We start from the raw sequence: 19,986 nt of genomic DNA, 5'->3' as shown, positions 1-19,986 counted from the left end.
CCCCACCAGATCTGGAAGCCAGCTGGAGTCAGACTGGGTCCGTGGTGGGGCCATGTCCCACTTAAGCTTATCTGGGGATTATGGGAGGCCTCAGGTGAATAACATTTGTTTTAAGGCTGAACGAACAGGTTAACTCAATCAAACAGATGATCTTTAATTACAGTTGCCATGGTAAAGTTAACCAAGAATTCATTGTTAAACAAGGAGGCCATTAGACTCAGGTGGCTCCAATGCCATGTCGCCCACTCTACATTTGAGTCTTGATAGTTTGAATTATAAATCTATGACATTTATGGTCCAAAGATCATTTTCTAGTCAAAAAGTCATATAGTGCACATATAAAAATTATGACATTTATCTCTAGTGTACACTCTTAATATATATATATAATATATATATATGTATATATATATATATTATATATATATATTTTATTGATTTCAGAGAGGAAGGGAGAGGGAGAGAGAAAAACATCAATAAGAGAATCATTGATTGGAAGCGAACCTGATCTCCTCATTCATAGGTCGATGAACAACTACTGCACCATGCCAGCCGGGCCCTAGTGATAAATCTCAAGAAAGTAAACTGTGTAAATCAGTATAAAATCTACACAACCCTTTCATTATTTAACTACAAAAAGATTACAAACAGTTATCATACGTAACCTACTACAACTGTAAAGGTTCTAATTTTAAACCACTCACTCTGAAAATAATGAACGAATCATTCACACTCATTTTCCACAGCTTTCCAGTCTGCAAATTATTTTCTAACATATCCTAAACAAAAATATTTTCTTTATAAGCAAACAGGCCATTGCTTTTCGTAAGAATCATTTATTGTATATTATTAAAGTGGAAGGTTAATTGGTACAGTACTATGCATAATCTCTTATCCTTGAAAAATTAAACACAAATAGGTAAAAATGCAAAGCAGAATGAGCATGTAAAAGACAAAAATAAGCGTATTTTATAGAGAATGTTCCCTAGTATATCTATGTACTAATGTTCTTCTCCATTGTTTTAATAAATTTATGGCTTATTCCTCTTCTATGTAATTACTTCTTACAAATCAACATATTTTCCTTCAATTAATAAATGTTACATAGTTTTAGATTTTTCATTCAACTCCACTAATTAGTTGACTGAAATATTCAACTAAATGTAGAATTGTTAAGAATCCATTTCATTGTCTCAAAAACTGCAATACTGTTCTTTTATGAAATTTGCACAATAGGATCTAATCCAAATGTCCCAACTACAAAGTGATGATTTAAAAATGTCAACCCAGATTTGTTTTCTGTATTATGACCTCATTAAGCATTACTTTTTTTATTCACTGCTATCTTGTGGAATAAATAATCATTTATACAGTGACAAGCTTAAAAAATGTGTACCGGTACTGAACTGTTTTATCACTTTTATATTGATTATAAATGAGATATTTAAAAATTGAATTATTCCCCATGTTATGTGATATCAGGAAAAAAAAGATCATCATTCTTCAGAGTAACTAAAAGAAGAATCACTGCTTAAAAAAACAACAACAAAAAATGGAAAGCAAGCTTTATTTTGTACCCTTAGTGTAAATTTTAGACCTAATTGGATAAACAGAAAATATTTTTAAAATACATCTATGAACAAATTTCTGTATATTGCTCCCACAGTTAAATCAATAGGGACACACTTAAGAATATTATTGGAATATATCAATATATTTGTCAAAGTTAAGATTCAAATTTGTTACATCACAGCACACATCCAAAAATGTATGCTACACACGTCAAAAATTCCCATTGAATATAACAAAATAAAAATCTGTGAATAAATATAAGGCATTTTGAAATAATATCTGCAGAAAACCAAAAAGAGGCCAACAAAAATTCCTATGACCTAAATTTTACGTCATAGATTCATATGGTCTTAAAAATAGATTTAGTTGTAGTGCTACACATTAACTATATTCAACTGCTTACCAAAATATCCATTTTCTGGCAGCTAAATGTTACTACTTAAAAAGAAAAAAAGTTAAGTGCCTTTTTCTTAAGAGAGGGAATAAAAATGCAGCAGAAAATTACAGGAGCCCACATATCCTTTTTCTTAAATTTAATTTGTCATATATAAGGTTTTTATATACAATCAGTGTGCATTGTAACAGTTATATTATAAAAGTCAATCAAGTTTATCTAAAATGTTACCTGGCTGCATAGCACATTTGACATTATTGCCCACATGAAAAGGGAAAACAAATGGATTTACAATAACTTTTGGCCATTTTGAATTCTGAAAGTGTTCATACACTTACCCTTTTTTAAACCAAATGCATCTGAAAATGTTTCCAGAGCATGCAGTTTAGATTTTACGTATTATCTCACCATTTTGCTACTACATACACACTACTGACCAAAAAATAAAATAAAATAAAAAAGTAAAAGGAAAGAAATAACATGTATCTAATAAGTCAATATAAAAAGAGGACTAATGGAATTAAGTAGCCCCTTTCCCCATTTTTTACATTCTAAACAATGATTCCATCAAGACAAATCATTAAAAAGTGTTGTTACACTGATTTTTTTTTTTTTAAACAATAAGAAGGCCTGAGTTGGTAGGGAAAGGAACAGTCAAAAAAAGCCTGAGAAAGGGAAGTAAGTAAGGAAAGCTCATTTAATCTATTTACAATAATTTACAGTCAATTTTTTTGTGTATGTAAAAAGGCATAATAATAGATCACAAACAGGAAGTTCCTGGCTATTTTACAGATATAAGTACAGAATTTAAATATTCAAGCTTGTGATGAAAAGCGGCAAGGTGGTCGCAGTGTACAATGTAAACAAGTAGCTTTGGAAAGTGAACAAAATCCTTGAGTGTTTTTTCTTTATTAAGAAAAGAACTCTCTTTCATTCCTTCCTGAAACATGATCACAGGTCAGAGTAAAGTTCATATACAAACATAATTTAAATGGAGGTCAGTCTAAAATCACTGACTTAAAAACAGTTATCCAGCCTATATGGAAGGGCAGTGTTGAGGTCCCTGTAAGAGTAAACATTTTCCATTTCTTTAAAAAAGAAAAAAAAAAAGTACTACAATATTTGTAGCACAGTGCAGCATAATCCTTAAATATAAAAATATTTTCTCTTCTGTTGGGATAATAGACCTTGCATCCTGGAAAGAAGTAACAATACTGCTACTGATAGAAGATCTGTTTATATCTTTCAAGTCATGTAAGGCAATTACTGTGTTGGTTTATGATATATGGCTAAAAGAAAAGTCCAGAACGACAAAATATCAGTTTTTGTTATGTTTTCCGATTACTCCAGGTATGCTCAGGTGTACTTTTGTGTTCAATTGAATGTTCAAATGGAGATCTGGAGCCATAAGGAGACCTCTGATCTAGTGGTGATCTAGGCCCACTACTGGAAGCTCTGTGGTCCATTTGCCAATCTGAGTGATACCTATAATCCCTGGAAGATTTATGATGTGTATATTCAGAACTTGACCGATGATCTGAATGTAACCGATGATCTGAATGAGAGCGATGATCTGAATGAGATCTATCTTTTAAACTTCCTTCCAAATTTGACCTGTGATCTCTACTTCTGTGATCATCCAGTTTTCTGTGTTTCTCTCTATCACTGTAATATCTAACAAAAGAGAAATCAGAAATATTATTTAAATACAAATTAAATGTTTCCAAATGAATAACATCTTATTAAAAATAAAAAAAAATACTTTAAAGTATACTTTTAATTGTATAAAAGTTCAGTGTTTCATTACTTAAAAATCACTGGAAATAACTGTATGCTTTTGAAAAACTATTTGATTCATAAAACTAAAGTGAACCATACAGACCACCTCAGATAACATCTAATTTCACATGCCCATTTTATTTTATGCATCATTTGTATTAATGCATCTTAATTATCTGGAAGCTAGAATTAAGGTAACTACAACTATCTAGAATACACTTGAAATCAGAACCTTCTTATATGAGCCTCTAAGCAGAAAAAAATGAAAACCTCAAAAATGAAGTCTATGAAATAACTTGTAAAAGAGAATTTTCACTGGTTTGCTGATGTCTTTTAAAAGCTTTCCTGAGGTTTGATTAATAAATTGAACCTTGATGTTTTTGGTTTATGAAAGATCCTTATTATAAACTAGAGGCCCAGCACACGATTGAAATCGTGCAAGGAGGCGCCCCGCCTCCCGCTGTGCGAGGAGGCACCCCGTTGGGGGCCAGGACCCACGCCTGACTCTCAGCATCCCCCGGCCCCCCTGCCTCTGTCTCCATCTCTGCTCTGGGCCTCACCTGCATGCGCAACCTTCTCCTGTCTGGTTGTGACCCGTTACGGAGTCCCAGCCTAATTTGCATATTACCTCTTTATATTTATATATATAAAAGCCTAAGTGACTGTTACAACTGGATGGTAGCTATGACCTGCACTGACCACCAGCGGGCAGATGCTCGATGCAGGAGCTGCCCCCTGGTGGTCAGTGCACTCCCACAGCCAACCTCCCGCAGCCAGCCAACCTCCCGCTGTCCCCCTCTCCCCCCAGCAGGCCTGCTCTGTTCACTCCGATCACCAGCAAGGCCAATGGACCCCACCTGTGCACGAATCCATGCACCAGGCCTCTAGTATATAGATAATACAAATTATTTCTATAAGTCTGTGAAGTTATAAATATTTAGTACTATAAATATGGTCTTTTCATTTTATGCCCTTTTCTAAGTTTAAGAGCTATTCTACAATTAGGCATTTATAATGTGACTGTGCTTCTCAGAGAGAAGAAATTATTGCATTGAGCACAGTTAAAATACAAAGAAAATCTACTGACTTCTTTCTCATCTTTACTTTTATTCATTTTTATTTTGCTTCTGGTAATGATTACTAACTAGTAAAAATATTCTTTTATTAATAAAGGAACAAAACATATTATGTTGTCATTATAGTCAGGTTGTTTAAAGGCTTTAAAAAAACCCAAAACAATCCTATATAATAAAAGCATAATATGCTAAGTGTCCGGTTGGCCGTTCAACTAATCAAAGCAAAATATGCTAATGATATGCTAAGGCCGCTTAACCCCTCGCTATGACATGCACTGACCACCAGGGTGTACGCACTTAACACAAGAGCTGCCCCGTGGTGGTCAGTGCGCTCTCACAGGGGGAGCGCCACTCAGCCAGAAGCTGGGCTCACAGCTGGCGAGCTCAGCGGCAATGGCAGGAGCCTCTCCTGCCTCCCCGTTAGCGCTAAGGATGTCCGACTGACGGCTTAGGCCCACTCCCCGCCAAAAGCGGGCCTAAGCCGTCAGTTGGACATCCCTCAAGGGCTCCCAGACTGCGAGAGGGGCAGGCCGGGCTGAGGGACCTCCTCTCCCCGAGTGCATGAATTTTGTGGACCGGGCCTCTAGTCTATAATAATGGGTAATATGCTAATTAGACCGAATGTCCACCTGGACAAGACTGGGACCAGAGTGAAGCCTGGATCCTGGGTGCCTGCCAGCGGTGGTCGGAGTGAAGCAGCCCATGTCCTGGGTGCCTGCAGGTGGAGGCTGGAGCGAAGCCCAGATCCTGGGTGCCGGAGGAAAGTCGGTGCCGGCAGCCAGGGGAAGGAAGGCCTACTCTTGCACAAATTTTCGTGCATCGGCCTCTAGTGAACAAATAAAACATCCTGATTTCAGGACCATCTCAGATGCTGTGATTAAATTTAACTGCAATAAGGTGTTTTCAAATAAAAATTTTCCCCGTGAGTTTTAAATAGAGTGTAATAAAGAACTCCCTCCATCAAATTTCAGCCATATTCCATCAAGCTTTCATTTTACTTTACTAGAGGCCGGATGCACAAATTTGTGCAAGGGTCCCTAAACCTGGCTGGTAATCAGGGCTGATCAGGGCTGTCTCACCCAGTCCCGATCAAGGCCAGGCCAATCAGGGCGTACCAGCGGGAGGTGGGGGAAGGGGGATGGGGGGACGGACCATGAGAGGTTGGCTAGCCAGCGGGGGGGAGGGACCAGGGGAGGTTGACTGTGGGAGCGCACTGACCACCATGGGGAAGCTCCTGTGTTGTGCGTCTGCTCCCTGGTGGTCAGTGTGGGTCATAGTGACTGGTTGACTGGTCGTTCTGTCATAACGGTCACTTAGGCTTATATATATATATATATATATATATATATATATATATATATAGACTACGGTCACTTAGGCATATATATATAGACTACAGGCCCGGTGCACGAATTCGTGCATGGGTGGGATCTGGCCGGCCCTTCCCGATCAGGGCCGATCGGGCCAGGCTGGCTGGGGGGAGGGGCTGTAGGCATTTGGCCAGCTGGCCCCGCCCCATGGTTGAACTCCCAATCGAAGGAACAATTTTCATATTAGCCTTTTATTACATAGAATTATATTTTGAAGAGTTTTTAAGCCAATATTCTCCAAAACCAACAATGAATCCTGTGACATAATTATAGAACTCCCTATGCTTCTTTAATTTTTATAATTTTGTCTTTATTGATTAAGGTATTACATATATGTCCCTACCCCCCCATTACTCCCCCACCCTACCACTCATGCCCTCACCCCCCCCCTGTTGTCTGTGTCCATTGGTTAGGCTTAAATGTATGCATACAAGTCCTTTGGTTGATCTCTCCCTCTTACCCTCACCCTCCCCTACCTTGCCTCTGAGGTCTGATGGTCTGATTGATGCTTCTCTGTCTCTGGATCTGTTTTTGTTCATCAGTTCCTCCCTATACTTTCATCTCTTATTAAACTTTGATCTTAAACTTATAATTTAAAAAAACATTTTATAGAAAAACCCAGTTCTTAATATTAACAAAAAGTACTAGAGTTCATATTTTTCTTATTTATAAATAAGCACCTTTATTTCACATAAGGCTTATTTGATTATTTGAAGTTTGAAGTGATAATAAGGTCAAATATAGTAAATAAAATAAAAAACAAAAAGACATGAATAAGCAAACTTTAAGAACTGACTGTCAGGTTTACCTGCTGTCTTGCTTGTAGTGATCCCAATCACGATGATCTTTTCCATTACTAAAAGAAGAATAGGGCCTTTTCCTAGAGTCACTCTTTTTGTAAGAATCTCCCTGATGTCGGTCTTTATGATGATCATGATACTGAGATAAGTGTCTATCAGAAGAATAACTGTCTCTGCTGCTATCATCATGATTTGTATTCTCTTTTAATCTTTCCACATCTGTTAAATTAAAAAACTCAACTTTTGTTAATGAATTTAACTTTGCTGCTACATTATAAGAATTCCTGTCTTAACTCCAGCTAAACAAAATCAGTTCCCAAATACAGGTAGTTAAAGCATTTAGAAATGGTCTATTAAAACAGTACTAAGAGTTACAAAAGGGGTCACTTTATTCCGAAATGTGAAAAATCACAACTGAAATATAAAAGGCCCATTTCCTTCTGAGACAGACTATACTTTTGTGATTCTTGTGCAGAAAAAATGCATTACTCCATTCTAAATTAGTTAATTTATTAACATTTTAATAATTTATCATACTTTAACAATTACCTACAATTTCTATAAACTGGTAAAAGGTGACTTAAGGTTAACAATAAGCAAAAACGGATTAAGATAATAGATTCAATATAATGATGTGGGTATGTATTATCTAAAACCCCAAAAAGAAAAACAATTTTAAAATGTGCTTTTTAAAATAATTAGTAAGACTGACTTACCTGGATTTCTAATCACTTGAACATTCACGTTGCTGTTCTGGTCATTATTTTGCTAAAATAAATGCACACATGTAAGAATCTTTTAAGTGGTATAATAAACTATTACAAAAAAGGGTGGGGGGCCCTAAAAAGAAAACCTCGAGGCTGAAAGAAGCCCTTACATAAGATACTAGAATGTATATCTGTAGCATTTGCAGATATCTTTTTAAAAAATCATAAACTATTTGTCACATGACATTACAAAATTTGACTTTGAAATAAATTTAGACTTAACAGAAAAATAATACCGAAGAGTTCCCATAGGTCTTTCTTACAGCTGCTCCTAATGTTAGTATCTTATATAACCATGGCATAATGATCATAACTAAGTAGTTAATACTGGTACAAGACTATTAACTGAATTATAATACTTCATTCAGATTTTACATTTTTCCGCTAAGATCTTTTTTCCACTCCAGGATCCAATCTGGAACTTCATATAACACTTAGGTTTTATGTCTAACTTAGTCTCCTTCAATGTGGGACAGCTCCGTAGTTTTTTATTGTCTTCCATGATCTTGACACTTCTGAAGAGTACTATAGAGTTACTATGGGGAATATCTCTTACTTGCCATTTGTCTGGAATTTTCTTATGATTAGATTGAGGTTATGCAAACCACAGAAGTGATGTACCTTTCTCAGTGCATCATACTCCGGTGGTTCATGTCAACATGTCTTATTTCACTGGTGATTTTAATCACCTATTTACAGTGGTGTCAGGAAGGTTTCTTTTCTAAATGTTATTGTTTCTCTTTGTAATTAGTAAACATATTAGAGGAGATACTTTTAGACTATGCTAATATCTCATTTCTTGTTCACTAATTTTAGCTTCCTTCCGAAGCTCTTACCTACAAAAGTTCTTAATGTGGTACTCTAGTGGTAATTTTCTATTTCATTCATTCCTTCTACATTTATTAACTGAATTCTTCTCTAAGGAAGAATGTCTCAGTTTTAGTAACATAAATAAGGAAAAAAAATGATGTGTTACTTTACCTGAGATTCCTGCCGTTTTTTAATAGCATGTTTATATAACTTATGTAATTTTCTTGCATCAAACTCAGTAAACTTAGATACGAAAATCCACAGGTTTCTAGAAGAAAAAAAAAGGCAAATTAGTCTGGTGAAAAATATTTAGCTTTTTCATAATCCCCGAAACACACAAACACACATACTTTGCCCTCTATGTAATAAGGCCTAAGAAGATTATTTCTATGTTTTTTAAAACTTCATATATGGATAAAACTCTAAATGAACCTAAACATTACGTTTGATTTCTCGTCCAAATCCCTTCATTTTATAATTTTTGGCGTGAAAAGTACTAATCAATCCTAATTTGAAACCAGAGATGGAAATTTACAAATCAGGAAAGGACTCATAATTGTTATTCAGATTAGTTATAAAAGGAACAAGCAAGCTATGTTCCTAGTCTGAACAATTATACCATCAGATAATATCACTTGTGAAAAAAGGGCCCTAACAGTTCTGCCTGGCAGTTATACTTTAGAAAACAACTGTCATTTTATAATTGTAATGTAATGGTCATGAGAATAACATGACCAGACACTACAAACTATGGACAACATGGAGTCTTTAGGCCTCTCTTCCCATCCCAAGACAAGAATTAGTAACTGATCATAGTATTTCATGATAAATTCAGATGCAGCCTATGAATACTTCTTAACACAGCTTCCTAAACATTCATAATCAGTGACACTTAAGTCTATCTGCTATCACTGAAATAGTAATGGTTTTACATATTCACAATTTTTTTCTTATTTTTCAGTAGGTATTATAAAGTATGACTTGAAACTTACTTATATAAACAGGGTAGAGAAATTACTAATTAGCAAATTAGTAATTAGTAATTGATAGAGTTTAGCAAATTAGCCAACATCAACATCTTTAACAAGCCATCAATCAATTTTAAGGGAAAAAACATATATATAAAATCCTCTGTATGAATAATGACTTCCCAAAAGAAAGCCATCTTCCAATGACACTGGTTGAAGGAAGATTGTCTTAGAAAGCAAAAATTCTTAGCTGGAAAATAACTCTTCCTTCTATTTTATGAGAAAGTATATGAAAGCATTTAATTTGGGGATTCCTAAATGGCTGACGTATTTTTCAAATATCAAGCACCTATTGCTTATAACTACAAAGTAGACATTAAGTTATAAAGCCTTGCATGGGATACTATTGGTAACAGGTATATTAAACTGTTTTTATATTTTCAAAGCTCTTTCCTATTATTTAGTTTCACAAATAACCTTTAAGTAGGCATGGTAAAAATAGCAGCCAATTTTAAAAATAAATAAGCAAATCAGGTAATGAGGCTAAAAGACTCATATAGCTAAGTAAGGCTAGAAGACAGGGCTCCTAATTTGCTTTCTGTTAAAATAAGTAATTCTCAGCCTTCTGATTTTGGGCATTGATATGTAAGAATAGCTGCTGGCTAGTAAACTACTAAGAAATTGCTATGTATTAGTAAATTTTGGAATATGTAAGTCTGTGAGTTATAAATTAACTGCAGAATTATCCCAAAACATGTGCATAAAGAGATGGGTGTCAAGGAAAAAATGGCGGCGGAATAGACAGACGTGTCCCGAGCCTTGTCCCGGAGCAGATAGAAAGAACAGCTGAGGGTTGCACGGGGAGTGTTTGTTGGTGAGTTGAGGGACAGCTATACTCCAGAAGACGGTAGGGGACTGCTGGACGGGGCTCCCCTGACCGGGCAGCCCTCACTGCTGCTGGGTTCCCTCCCTGAGTGACCGGCTCGGATGCAAAGACTGCGCCATCTTGAAGGGGAAAGTGGATGTTATCTGAAGCCTGAAAATCTACAACTGCGGCACCCACTGAACAGCTGCGAACCCCAGAACACTGGTCCCTAATTGGCGTAAACACACGGATTCAGAGGAGCTCTACACTCCACCACAGAAAGGTCAGATTTCGCCTGGGATAAGGTGAGGTCTCTGGTCCCAGCAGGAGAGAGAAACGAGTGCACTGCGGGGGCTGGAGGACTGGGGGAAGTCTGCGCCTAGAAAAATTTGTGGCTGTTGGGGCTGGTATGATCTGTGAATGTGGAAGGGGGTCCTCAGAGCTGCTAACAGAAAGGAACTCTAAACAGCAACCCATTTTGATCTGACACAAAAGGACAGCCTAAAAATTTTAAAAGTGTGACGGCTGCTTAGACCCAAGGGGGAAAAAAAGACTGCACAGACTTGCACACAGCCCCGGAGTTCGCACACTTAAGCTGGCTCTTTTTTTGTTTGTTTTTGTTTTTTCTTTAAATCCTTGCTTCTGATTACTAAGCCCAATACATAGGATCACCCAATTGGGGACACCCTAAGAGCCTGCAGGGGAAAGTTGTTTTTCTGGAACCTAGGGATCAAAGCGGGGTATAATCATCAGAGAACCAGCTCTGGGGCAACCCACTCCCACAAACCGGTATTAAGTGCCACAGGGAAAGCAGGATCTAAGCACTGGCTAGAGAGGACCTATAGACCCGGAGAACAATCCAGAAACACTGCCACCAGGGGTTGAATCACAAATTGACTCTTGTGTAAACACAAATAAAGGAATACAAGAAATTAAGACACACTGCCTGCTTAAAAATCAGGACTGGCTTGCAACACTGAGGAGCAGTGGAACGCAGGGAACTGCAATACTGTCCTGACTGGGAAACAGGCGTGCCAAACAGAACAACAGAGGAAGTGAATGACCTTCACTACTGCACATTTTTATTTTTTTTATCTTTTACTTAAGAAACTAATTTTTTTTCCTCACTTGATTTTACCTTTTTAATTATTACTTTATATTTTCAATCAGTATTATTACTACTGCTACTATTTTACCTTTTTTAAAAAAATTTTTTTATTTTCTCTTTTACTTTGGAATTAGTGTTCTACATTCTATTTTCATCTTCTCATTAGCACCATTTTACTCTATCTCAACTTTACCTTCATGCCATCACTCTCTTCCTAACTTTTCCCCTTTTGTTGTCCTGTTTCTCTTACCCTTTTCCTGCTTTAGATTTTCCCTATTCTTTCTTCTTACCCTGTTAAAATTTCACCCTACTTATATATCTAATTTCCAATCCCCTGCTCCAAGTCCATACACACCTCTCTTCTCTATCTTCACTATCCAAAAAATTGTTTTTCTCTCTGTCCTTTTGTTGTTGTTTGCTTGATTGATTATATCGATTTTTTATGCTTGTTTGTGAGATTGTTTTGCTTATTCTTTTTGTTTGTTTTGTTTGTTGCTTCTGTTTTCCCTCGCCTCACTTGATATTAGTTGTTTGTAGTTGGTATTCACCTCCAGGTACTTGTTGCTTGCATTTGTTGGGGTTAGTGGCTGTTCTATTGGAGTTTTCTCCCCATATATATAGTTTGTTCCCCTCTTCTTTCGTATTCTCTTTCTTTCTCTCTTATTTTCTTTTCCTTTTCCCAATTTCATTTTTGCACTCCTTTTTTTTTTCTCTCTCTCCTATCCTCTAACTTGTCTTTCTCTGGTGGACACCTTTATTTGGTGTTATAAATATCACATATACATTTCTGTTCAGTACCTTGTGCATTGTACCTGGTTGTGTTGTATTTTGTGCCTTTAAATAAACGCAGGAGAGAGAGAAATACATAACCAGACACAGAGAGAAGAGAGACCATGGGGAGACAAAGAAACAGCCCGCATATGAAAGAAAAGCAGGCATCACCAGAAAAGGAAGTAAACAAAATGGAGGCAAGCAACCTGTCAGAGAAAAAATTCAGAGAAATGGTCATAAGGTGGCTGAAGAGAATGGAAGACAAATTCGACAATATGAGTAAGAACCAAAAGGAAATGAAGAAGAACTAAGAAGACATGAAAAATGACATCGCTGCTGTAAAGAACTCAATAGAAAGCATCAAGAGTAGACTACAAGAAGCAGAGGACCGCATCAGTGAGCTAGAAGACAAGGTAGGAAAAAATGCCCAAGTAGAGCAGCTTCTAGGAAAAAAAAAAATTAAAAAGCAGGAGGAGAGCCTAAGGAAACTTTGGGACAACACGAAACAAAACAACATCTGCATAATAGGGGCTCCAGAAGGAGAGGAAACTGAGCAAGGAATAGAAAACCTGTTTGAAGAAATAATGAGAGAAAACTTCCCTGATATAGGGAAGAAAAATCCCACACAAATCCAAGCTCACAGAGTCCCAAGCAAAATGAACCCCAAAAGACCGACGCTAAGGCACATTATAATTAAATTGGCAAATACCAATGACAAAGTATGAATCTTAAAAGAGCCAGAGAGAGACAGAAAGTTACCTACAAAGGAACTCCCATCAGACTAGCGACTGATTTCTCAACAGAAAATCATCAGGCCAGAAGGGAATGGAATGAAATACACAAAGTCATGCAAAAGAAGGGTCTGAATCCAGGAATACTGTACCCAGCAAGGCTATCAATCAAAATTGAAGGTGAAATCAGGAGCTTCACAGACAAAAAATGACTAATGGAGTTTATTACCACCAAACCAGCAATGCAAGAAATGCTAAAGGGTCTGCTATAAAAAAAAAGAAATAGGAAGCGAAGAAGAAACACAGGGGTAAAGAATAAAAATGGTGACAAATAAGCACGTATCAATAATAACTTTAAATGTAAATGGATTAAATGCCCCAATCAAAAGACATAGAGTAACGGATTTGATAAGAAAACAAGACCCATATATCTGCTGTCTACAAGAAACCCACCTCAAAAAAAAGACGCACACAGACTGAGGGTGAAGGGATAGAAAAAGGTTTTCCAGGCAAATGGAACTGAAAAAAAAGCTGGGGTAGCAATACTTATATCTGGCAAATTAGATCTCAAAGTGAAGGACATAACAAGAGATAAGGAAGGCCACTTCATAATACTAAAGGGAACAATCCAACAAGAAGAAATAACTCTGGTAAACATATACGCACCCAATACAGGAGCAACCAAATACATAAAAAAACTCCTGGAGGATATCAAGGGAGAGATTGACAGCATACCATCATAGTAGGAGACTTTAATACCCCACTATCACCATTGGACAAATCCTCTACACAAAAAATAAGCAAAGAAACATCAATCCTAAATGACTCACTAGACCGGATGGAATTAATTGACATCTTCAGAACATTTCACCCCAAAACCACAGAATATACATTCTTCTCAAGTGCACATGGGTCATTTTCAAAGATAGACCATATGTTGGGTCATAGGCAAAGTCTCTTCAAATTCAAGAAGAGAAATCATATCAAGCATCTTCTCAAATCACAGTGGCATAAAACTGGAAATCAACTACAATAAAAAACAATCCAAAAAAATCAAACACATGGAGACTAAACAGCATGCTATTAAACAATGACTGGGTTACCAGAGAGATCAAAGAAGAAATAAAAAACATCATGGCAACAAATGACAATGAAAACACAACAATCCAAAATCTATGGGACACAGCGAAATCAGTCTTGAGAGGGAAGTTCATAGTAATACAAGCCTATTGCATAAAACAAGAAACAATGGAAATAAATAACCTAACCCTACAACTCAAAGAGTTAGAAAGAGAGCAACAAGAAAAGCCCAGTGTAAGCAGAAGGAAGGAAATAATAAAGATCAGAGCAGAGATAAATGACATTGAGACCAAAAAAAAAAAAAAAAAAACCCAATACAAAAGATCAACAAAACCAAGAGCTGGTTCTTTGAAAGGATAAACAAGATTGATGAACCTCCAGCCAGGCTCACCAAGAAGCAAGGAGAGAGAGGACCCAAATAAACAAAATCAGAAATGAAAGAGGTGAAATAACAACAGACCTGACCGTAATACAAAGGATGGTTAAAAAATATTATGAACAACTCTATTCCAACAAACTGGACAACATGGAGGAAATGGACATATTCCTAGAAAAATATAACCTTCCAAAACTCAATCAGGAAGAATCTAAACATCTCAACAGGCCAATAACAATGGAAGAAATTGAAGCAGTCATCAAAAAGCTTCCAGCAAACAAAAGCCCGGGGCCAGACGGCTTCACAGGGAAGTTTCACCAAACATTCAAGAAAGAACTAAAACCTATCCTCCTCAGACTATTCCAAAAAATTCAAGAGGAAGGAACACTTCCAAGCACATTCTATGAAGCCAGCATCACCCTAATACCAAAACCAGATAAAGACAACACAATGAAAGAGAATTACAGGCCAATATCCCTCATGAACATAGATGCCAAAATCCTTAACAAAATTCTAGCATATCGGATCCAACAGTATATCAGAAAGATCATACACCATGACCAAGTAGGATTTATCCCAGTAATGCATGATGGTACAATATCTGCAAATCAATAAACGTGATACATCACATAAACAAATTGAGAAATAAAAATCACATAGTCATATCAATTGATGCAGAAAAAGCATTTGACAAAATCCAACACCCTTTTTTGATAAAAACTCTCAACAAGGTGGGAATAGAAGGAGCATACCTCAACATAAAAAAAGCCATATATGATAAACCCACAGCCAACATCAGACTCAATGGGCAAAAACTAAAACCATTTCCACTAAGAACAGGAACAAGGCAGGGATGCCCACTCTCACCACTCCTGTTCAACATAGAACTGGAAGTATTAGCCATTGCAATTAGACAAGAAGAAGAAATAAAAGGCATCTAAATTGGAAAAGAAGGAGTAAAGCTGTCCTTATTTGCAGATGACATGATATTGTACATAAAAAACCCGAAGGACTCCATCAAAAAACTAACAGACTTAATAAATGAATTTGGCAGTGTAGTAGGATACAAAATTAACACCAAGAAATCTATGGTATTTCTATACACCAACAGTGACTTTACAGAAAGAGAGACTAAAAAAGCAATCCCATTTACCAACGCACCAAAAAAATTAAGATACCTAGGAATAAACTTAACTAAGGAGGAAAAAGACCTATATACAGAAAACTACAGGACACTGAAAAAAGAGATAGAGGAAGATACAAACAGATGGAAGAACATACTGTGTTCATGGACTGGTAGAATCAACATCATTAAAATGTCCATACTACCCAAAGCAATCTGTACATTTAATGCACTCACCATTAAAATACCAACAGCATATTTCACAGACCTAGAAAGAACTCTCCAAAAATTCATCTGGAATAAAAAAAGACCCCAAATAGCCACAGCAATCCTGAGAAAGAAGAACAAAGTAGGTGGGATCTCAATACCAGATTTCAAGCTGTATTACAAAGCCATTGTTTTCAAAAACAGCCTGGTACTGGCACAAGAACAGACATAAAGACCAATGGAACAGAATAGAGAATCCAGATATCGACCCAAACAAATATGCTCAATTAATATTTGACAAAGGAGGCATGAACATACAATGGGGTCAAGACTGTCTCTTCAATAAATGGTGTTGGGAAAATTGGACAAGATACATGCAAACAAATGAAACTAGACCACCAACTTACACCATACACAAATATAAACTCAAAATGGATACAGGACTTAAACATAAGAAGGGAAACCATAAAAATACTAGAGGAATTCACAGGCAGCAAAATCTCAGACATATGCCGAAGCAATTTCTTCACTGATACTGCTCCTAGGGCAATGGAAGCTAAAGAGAAAATAAACAAATGGGACTACATCAAAATAAAAAGCTTATGCACAGCAAAAGAAACCATCAACAAAACAACAAGAAAGCCCACTGTATGGAAGAACATATTTGCAAATGTTATCACTGATAAAGATTTAATCTCCAACATCTACAGGGAACTTATACAACTTAATAAAAGGAAGATAAATGATCCAATCAAAAAATGGGCAACGGACCTAAATAGAAACTTTTCGAAAGAAGACAGAAGGAAGGCCAAGAGACATATGAAACATGCTCAAAGTCACTAATTATCCGAGAGATGCAAATAAAAACGACAATGTGGTACCATCTCACACCTGTCAGAATGGCAACCATCAACAAATCAACAAACGACAAGTGCTGGAGAGGATGCGGAGAAAAAGGAACCCTCCTGCACTGCTGGCGGGAATGCAGACTGGTGCAGCCACTGTGGAGAACAGTATGGAGTTTCCTCAAAAAACTAAAAATGGAACTCCCATTTGACCCAGGAATCCTACTTCTAGGAATATATCCCAAGAAACTAGAAACACCAATCAGAAAGGATATATGCACCCCTATGTTCATAGCCATACGATTCACATAGCTAAGATTTGGAAACAGCCCAAATGCCCATCAGCAGATGAGTGGATTAGAAAACTATGGAACATCTACACAATGGAATACTACGCTGCTATAAAAAAGAAGGAATTCGTACCATTTGCAGCAGCATGGATGGACTTGGAGAGCATTATGTCAAGTGAAATAAGCCAGGCAATGAAAGAAAAATATCACATGATCTCACTCATTTATGGAAAATAAAGAACATTATAACCTGATCAATAAAAATATAGATACAGAGGCAGTAAAGCAGCGAACAGACTGTCAAATTACAGTGGGAAGGCTGGGGAGTGTTGGGGAGGGAGGGAAATAGATCAACCAAAGGACTTGTATGCATGCATATAAGCACACCAATGGACACAAGACATTTGGGGGGTGGGATGAGGGCATGCGACAGGGGGTAGGTGAGGCTGGGGGAAGGTCAATGGGGAAAAAAAAGGAGACATATGTACTAATATATGTAATATTTTAAACAATAAAAAAATATTAAAAAAATAAAAGAGATGGGTGTCTGGTGATTTTTCTACACGAATTCTTATCAGTGTTAAGTCAGTTGTGGCTTTCTGTGTTTTATTAAATAACCATTAAATTTTATTAAATTGCTATTAAATTTTATTGAATTACCATTAATATTATCAATTTAGTTTGTGAAGGTTGTTTGCCTAACTGCAACATATAATGATACCTTTTTTCATCAATATTTTGGCCTATAATTTTGCAAAAATAAGACTGTAAAATTGCACTGCAATTTCTAGAGCCATCACCTATGCCTTCATAGTTAATGGGCACATATATACATAATACTCTCAAAATCTGCTCCTTATAGTGAGGGATACTTCATAGCCTGTAAAATCGGGGCACTGAAATAAATTGCAGCATATTGAGGTATCAAGACTAACGTTATCAGGCTATTTTAAATGAATGGAACACTTTCAAAATACATATGGCACAGATTATTTTAATTTTTTTCAACCTCATGAAAAATTTTCATACATACATCAAAGATGAAAGAATTTTACAACTATCACCCACATATCTACTACCTATATTCTATTATTAACATTTTACTATGCTTGCTCTATGACATTTCATACATCCATCTCTCCGGCAATCATTGTAACTTTTGTTTGCATTTCAAAGACAAATGGAGGTGTTGGTATTTCTCACCCTAAATACTTCAGTATGCGTAACATTAACTAGTCAATACCTGTTATTTTCTTTTAAAAATAAAATGTACATAGAATAAGATGCACAATTTTTTTAAGTTTACACTTGCTGAGTTTTACAAATTAATATATTTTATAACCCCAAAAATTATTTAAAAAGTTCTGTTTTGCCTTTTCACAATGTCTAAGTTCTTTTACCAATGGAGTTTTAACAGACAATGGGGTATGTCAGAAATGGTCCAAAAATTGAGAAGCATTCCTTATACCAGCGGTAGCCAACTGGTGGTCCGCGGACCACTGGTGGTCTGTGAGGTCTGAAAGGTTGCCGACCGCTGCCTAGACTACATTTCCCCATGTATTCGATTATCAGTGAAGTCAAGGTAGGTAAGTACTAAGTGGGAGAAAAACAAAAAGGTAAGTTGCTCGACTGAGTAAAAAGAAGAATCAAACCTTTGGAGGTCAAGACAAACATGAAGAAATAAGTCTCCTGGCTACTAGTCTCTTTTGCTTTAGAGATTTTCTCTCCCTGACCCCGTTTGTGCTTATAAACTAAATCCAAAATGGCATATAATTTGTATTAGTCACTATATAATTTCAACAAGATACTTATTACTAATCTTTCTAGAAAGTGAAATAGATTTTCTCCCTCTCTATGACCTCAAAAATCTGAACTCTAATTATAAGGTTTCAAAATATAGTACAATGAAATATTTTCAGATGGAAACCAAGCTCCTTTACACTAAAAAATAGGAAAGATTTTTAATATAATCCTTTAAATTAACGAAATTTAGCTCTAAGAATAATTCACTCCATTCCCTTTATTTTCCCAATTTTACCACAGCTAAGCGACAATCAAGAACATATTTGGGAGCCAACGACAGAGAAAATTTAACTTTGGATCTTCAATGTAAAAAGATTCCCATGAAAGCCTAACATATATAATTGAACTTGACTGTATTCTTGATCTATGACTCTGAGCTTGGGAATCGTAAGATGAGTTGAAATGGATGAATAATTGTTTATGGTATTTGAGGAAAGAGTTAATGCTCCAGTCATTATATATATTTCAACCAAAAATAAAAGATTAAGCTAGAATATATGAATATATCAATATAGTACTTTAAAATTATTGTCTCCCATTCCTCACAACATATCTTCTTATAAGTGGAAAATATGTAATGCCTTACAATTTATAAAGAGCTTCATGCCTGGCCAGTGTAGCTATGAGGTTGCGGTTCAATTCCCAGCCAGGGTACATGCCTGGGTTGTAGGATCAATCCCCAGTAGGGTGGCATGCAGGAGGCAGTCGATTGATGATTCCTTCTCATCACTGATGTTTCTCTCTCTCCCTCTCTGAAGTCAATAAAAATATATTTTAAAAAAAGAGCTTCAAATACAGGGCTGGCCAGTTCTGTTTAGTGGTTAATAGCGTCAGCCCACGGTTTGAAGGGTCAGGTTTGATTCTGGTCAAGGGCACATACCTTGGTTGCAGATTCCCCAATTCTGGTAGGGGTGCCTGTGGAAGGCAACCAATCGATGTATGTGTGTCTCCCTCTCCCCGTCGTCTCTCCCTCCCATTTTTCCTAGAAATCAATGGGAAAAATATCAAACTAGGGTGAGGATTAAAAAAAATAGAGCTTCAAATACAGATGTTATAATTTCACCAGTGGTAATACCAGGGGGCTCAGAGAAATAGTTCAAGGTCATAAAGCCCCAAATTAGCCAAGATGGGTACTGAGCAGATCTTCTGATGCCAACTCTAGTGACTACTCCATGGCATTATAGGCACGATTTAATGATATTATTATTGTCCATACATGGCTTTAGTTTCGTTAGACATGACAGCAAAATT

General features: G+C 36.5%; 1 protein-coding gene across 2 annotated transcripts in view; it reads right to left on the bottom strand.

Moving 5' to 3' along the window:
* Nucleotides 1-824: 824 nt before the first annotated feature.
* CHD1 (chromodomain helicase DNA binding protein 1) overlaps nucleotides 825-19,986 on the bottom strand; it is an 86,662-nt gene continuing 67,500 nt past the window's right edge. For both annotated transcript variants that reach the window (XM_080677600.1, XM_080677599.1), the window contains 4 exons: nucleotides 8,740-8,836; nucleotides 7,708-7,759; nucleotides 7,000-7,210; nucleotides 825-3,640 (listed from right to left, as the gene is read on the bottom strand). In XM_080677600.1, the coding sequence (XP_080533726.1) occupies nucleotides 3,295-3,640; nucleotides 7,000-7,210; nucleotides 7,708-7,759; nucleotides 8,740-8,836 (706 nt within the window). In that variant the 3' untranslated portion in view covers nucleotides 825-3,294. The remainder of the gene's footprint in view (nucleotides 3,641-6,999; nucleotides 7,211-7,707; nucleotides 7,760-8,739; nucleotides 8,837-19,986) is intronic.

The sequence above is a fragment of the Plecotus auritus genome, assembly GCF_963455305.1.
Source record: "Plecotus auritus genome assembly, chromosome: 7".
Lineage (NCBI taxonomy): Eukaryota > Metazoa > Chordata > Mammalia > Chiroptera > Vespertilionidae > Plecotus > Plecotus auritus.
Note: the sequence above shows the minus strand (reverse complement) of the source record. Positions and strands in the feature narration are given on the sequence as shown.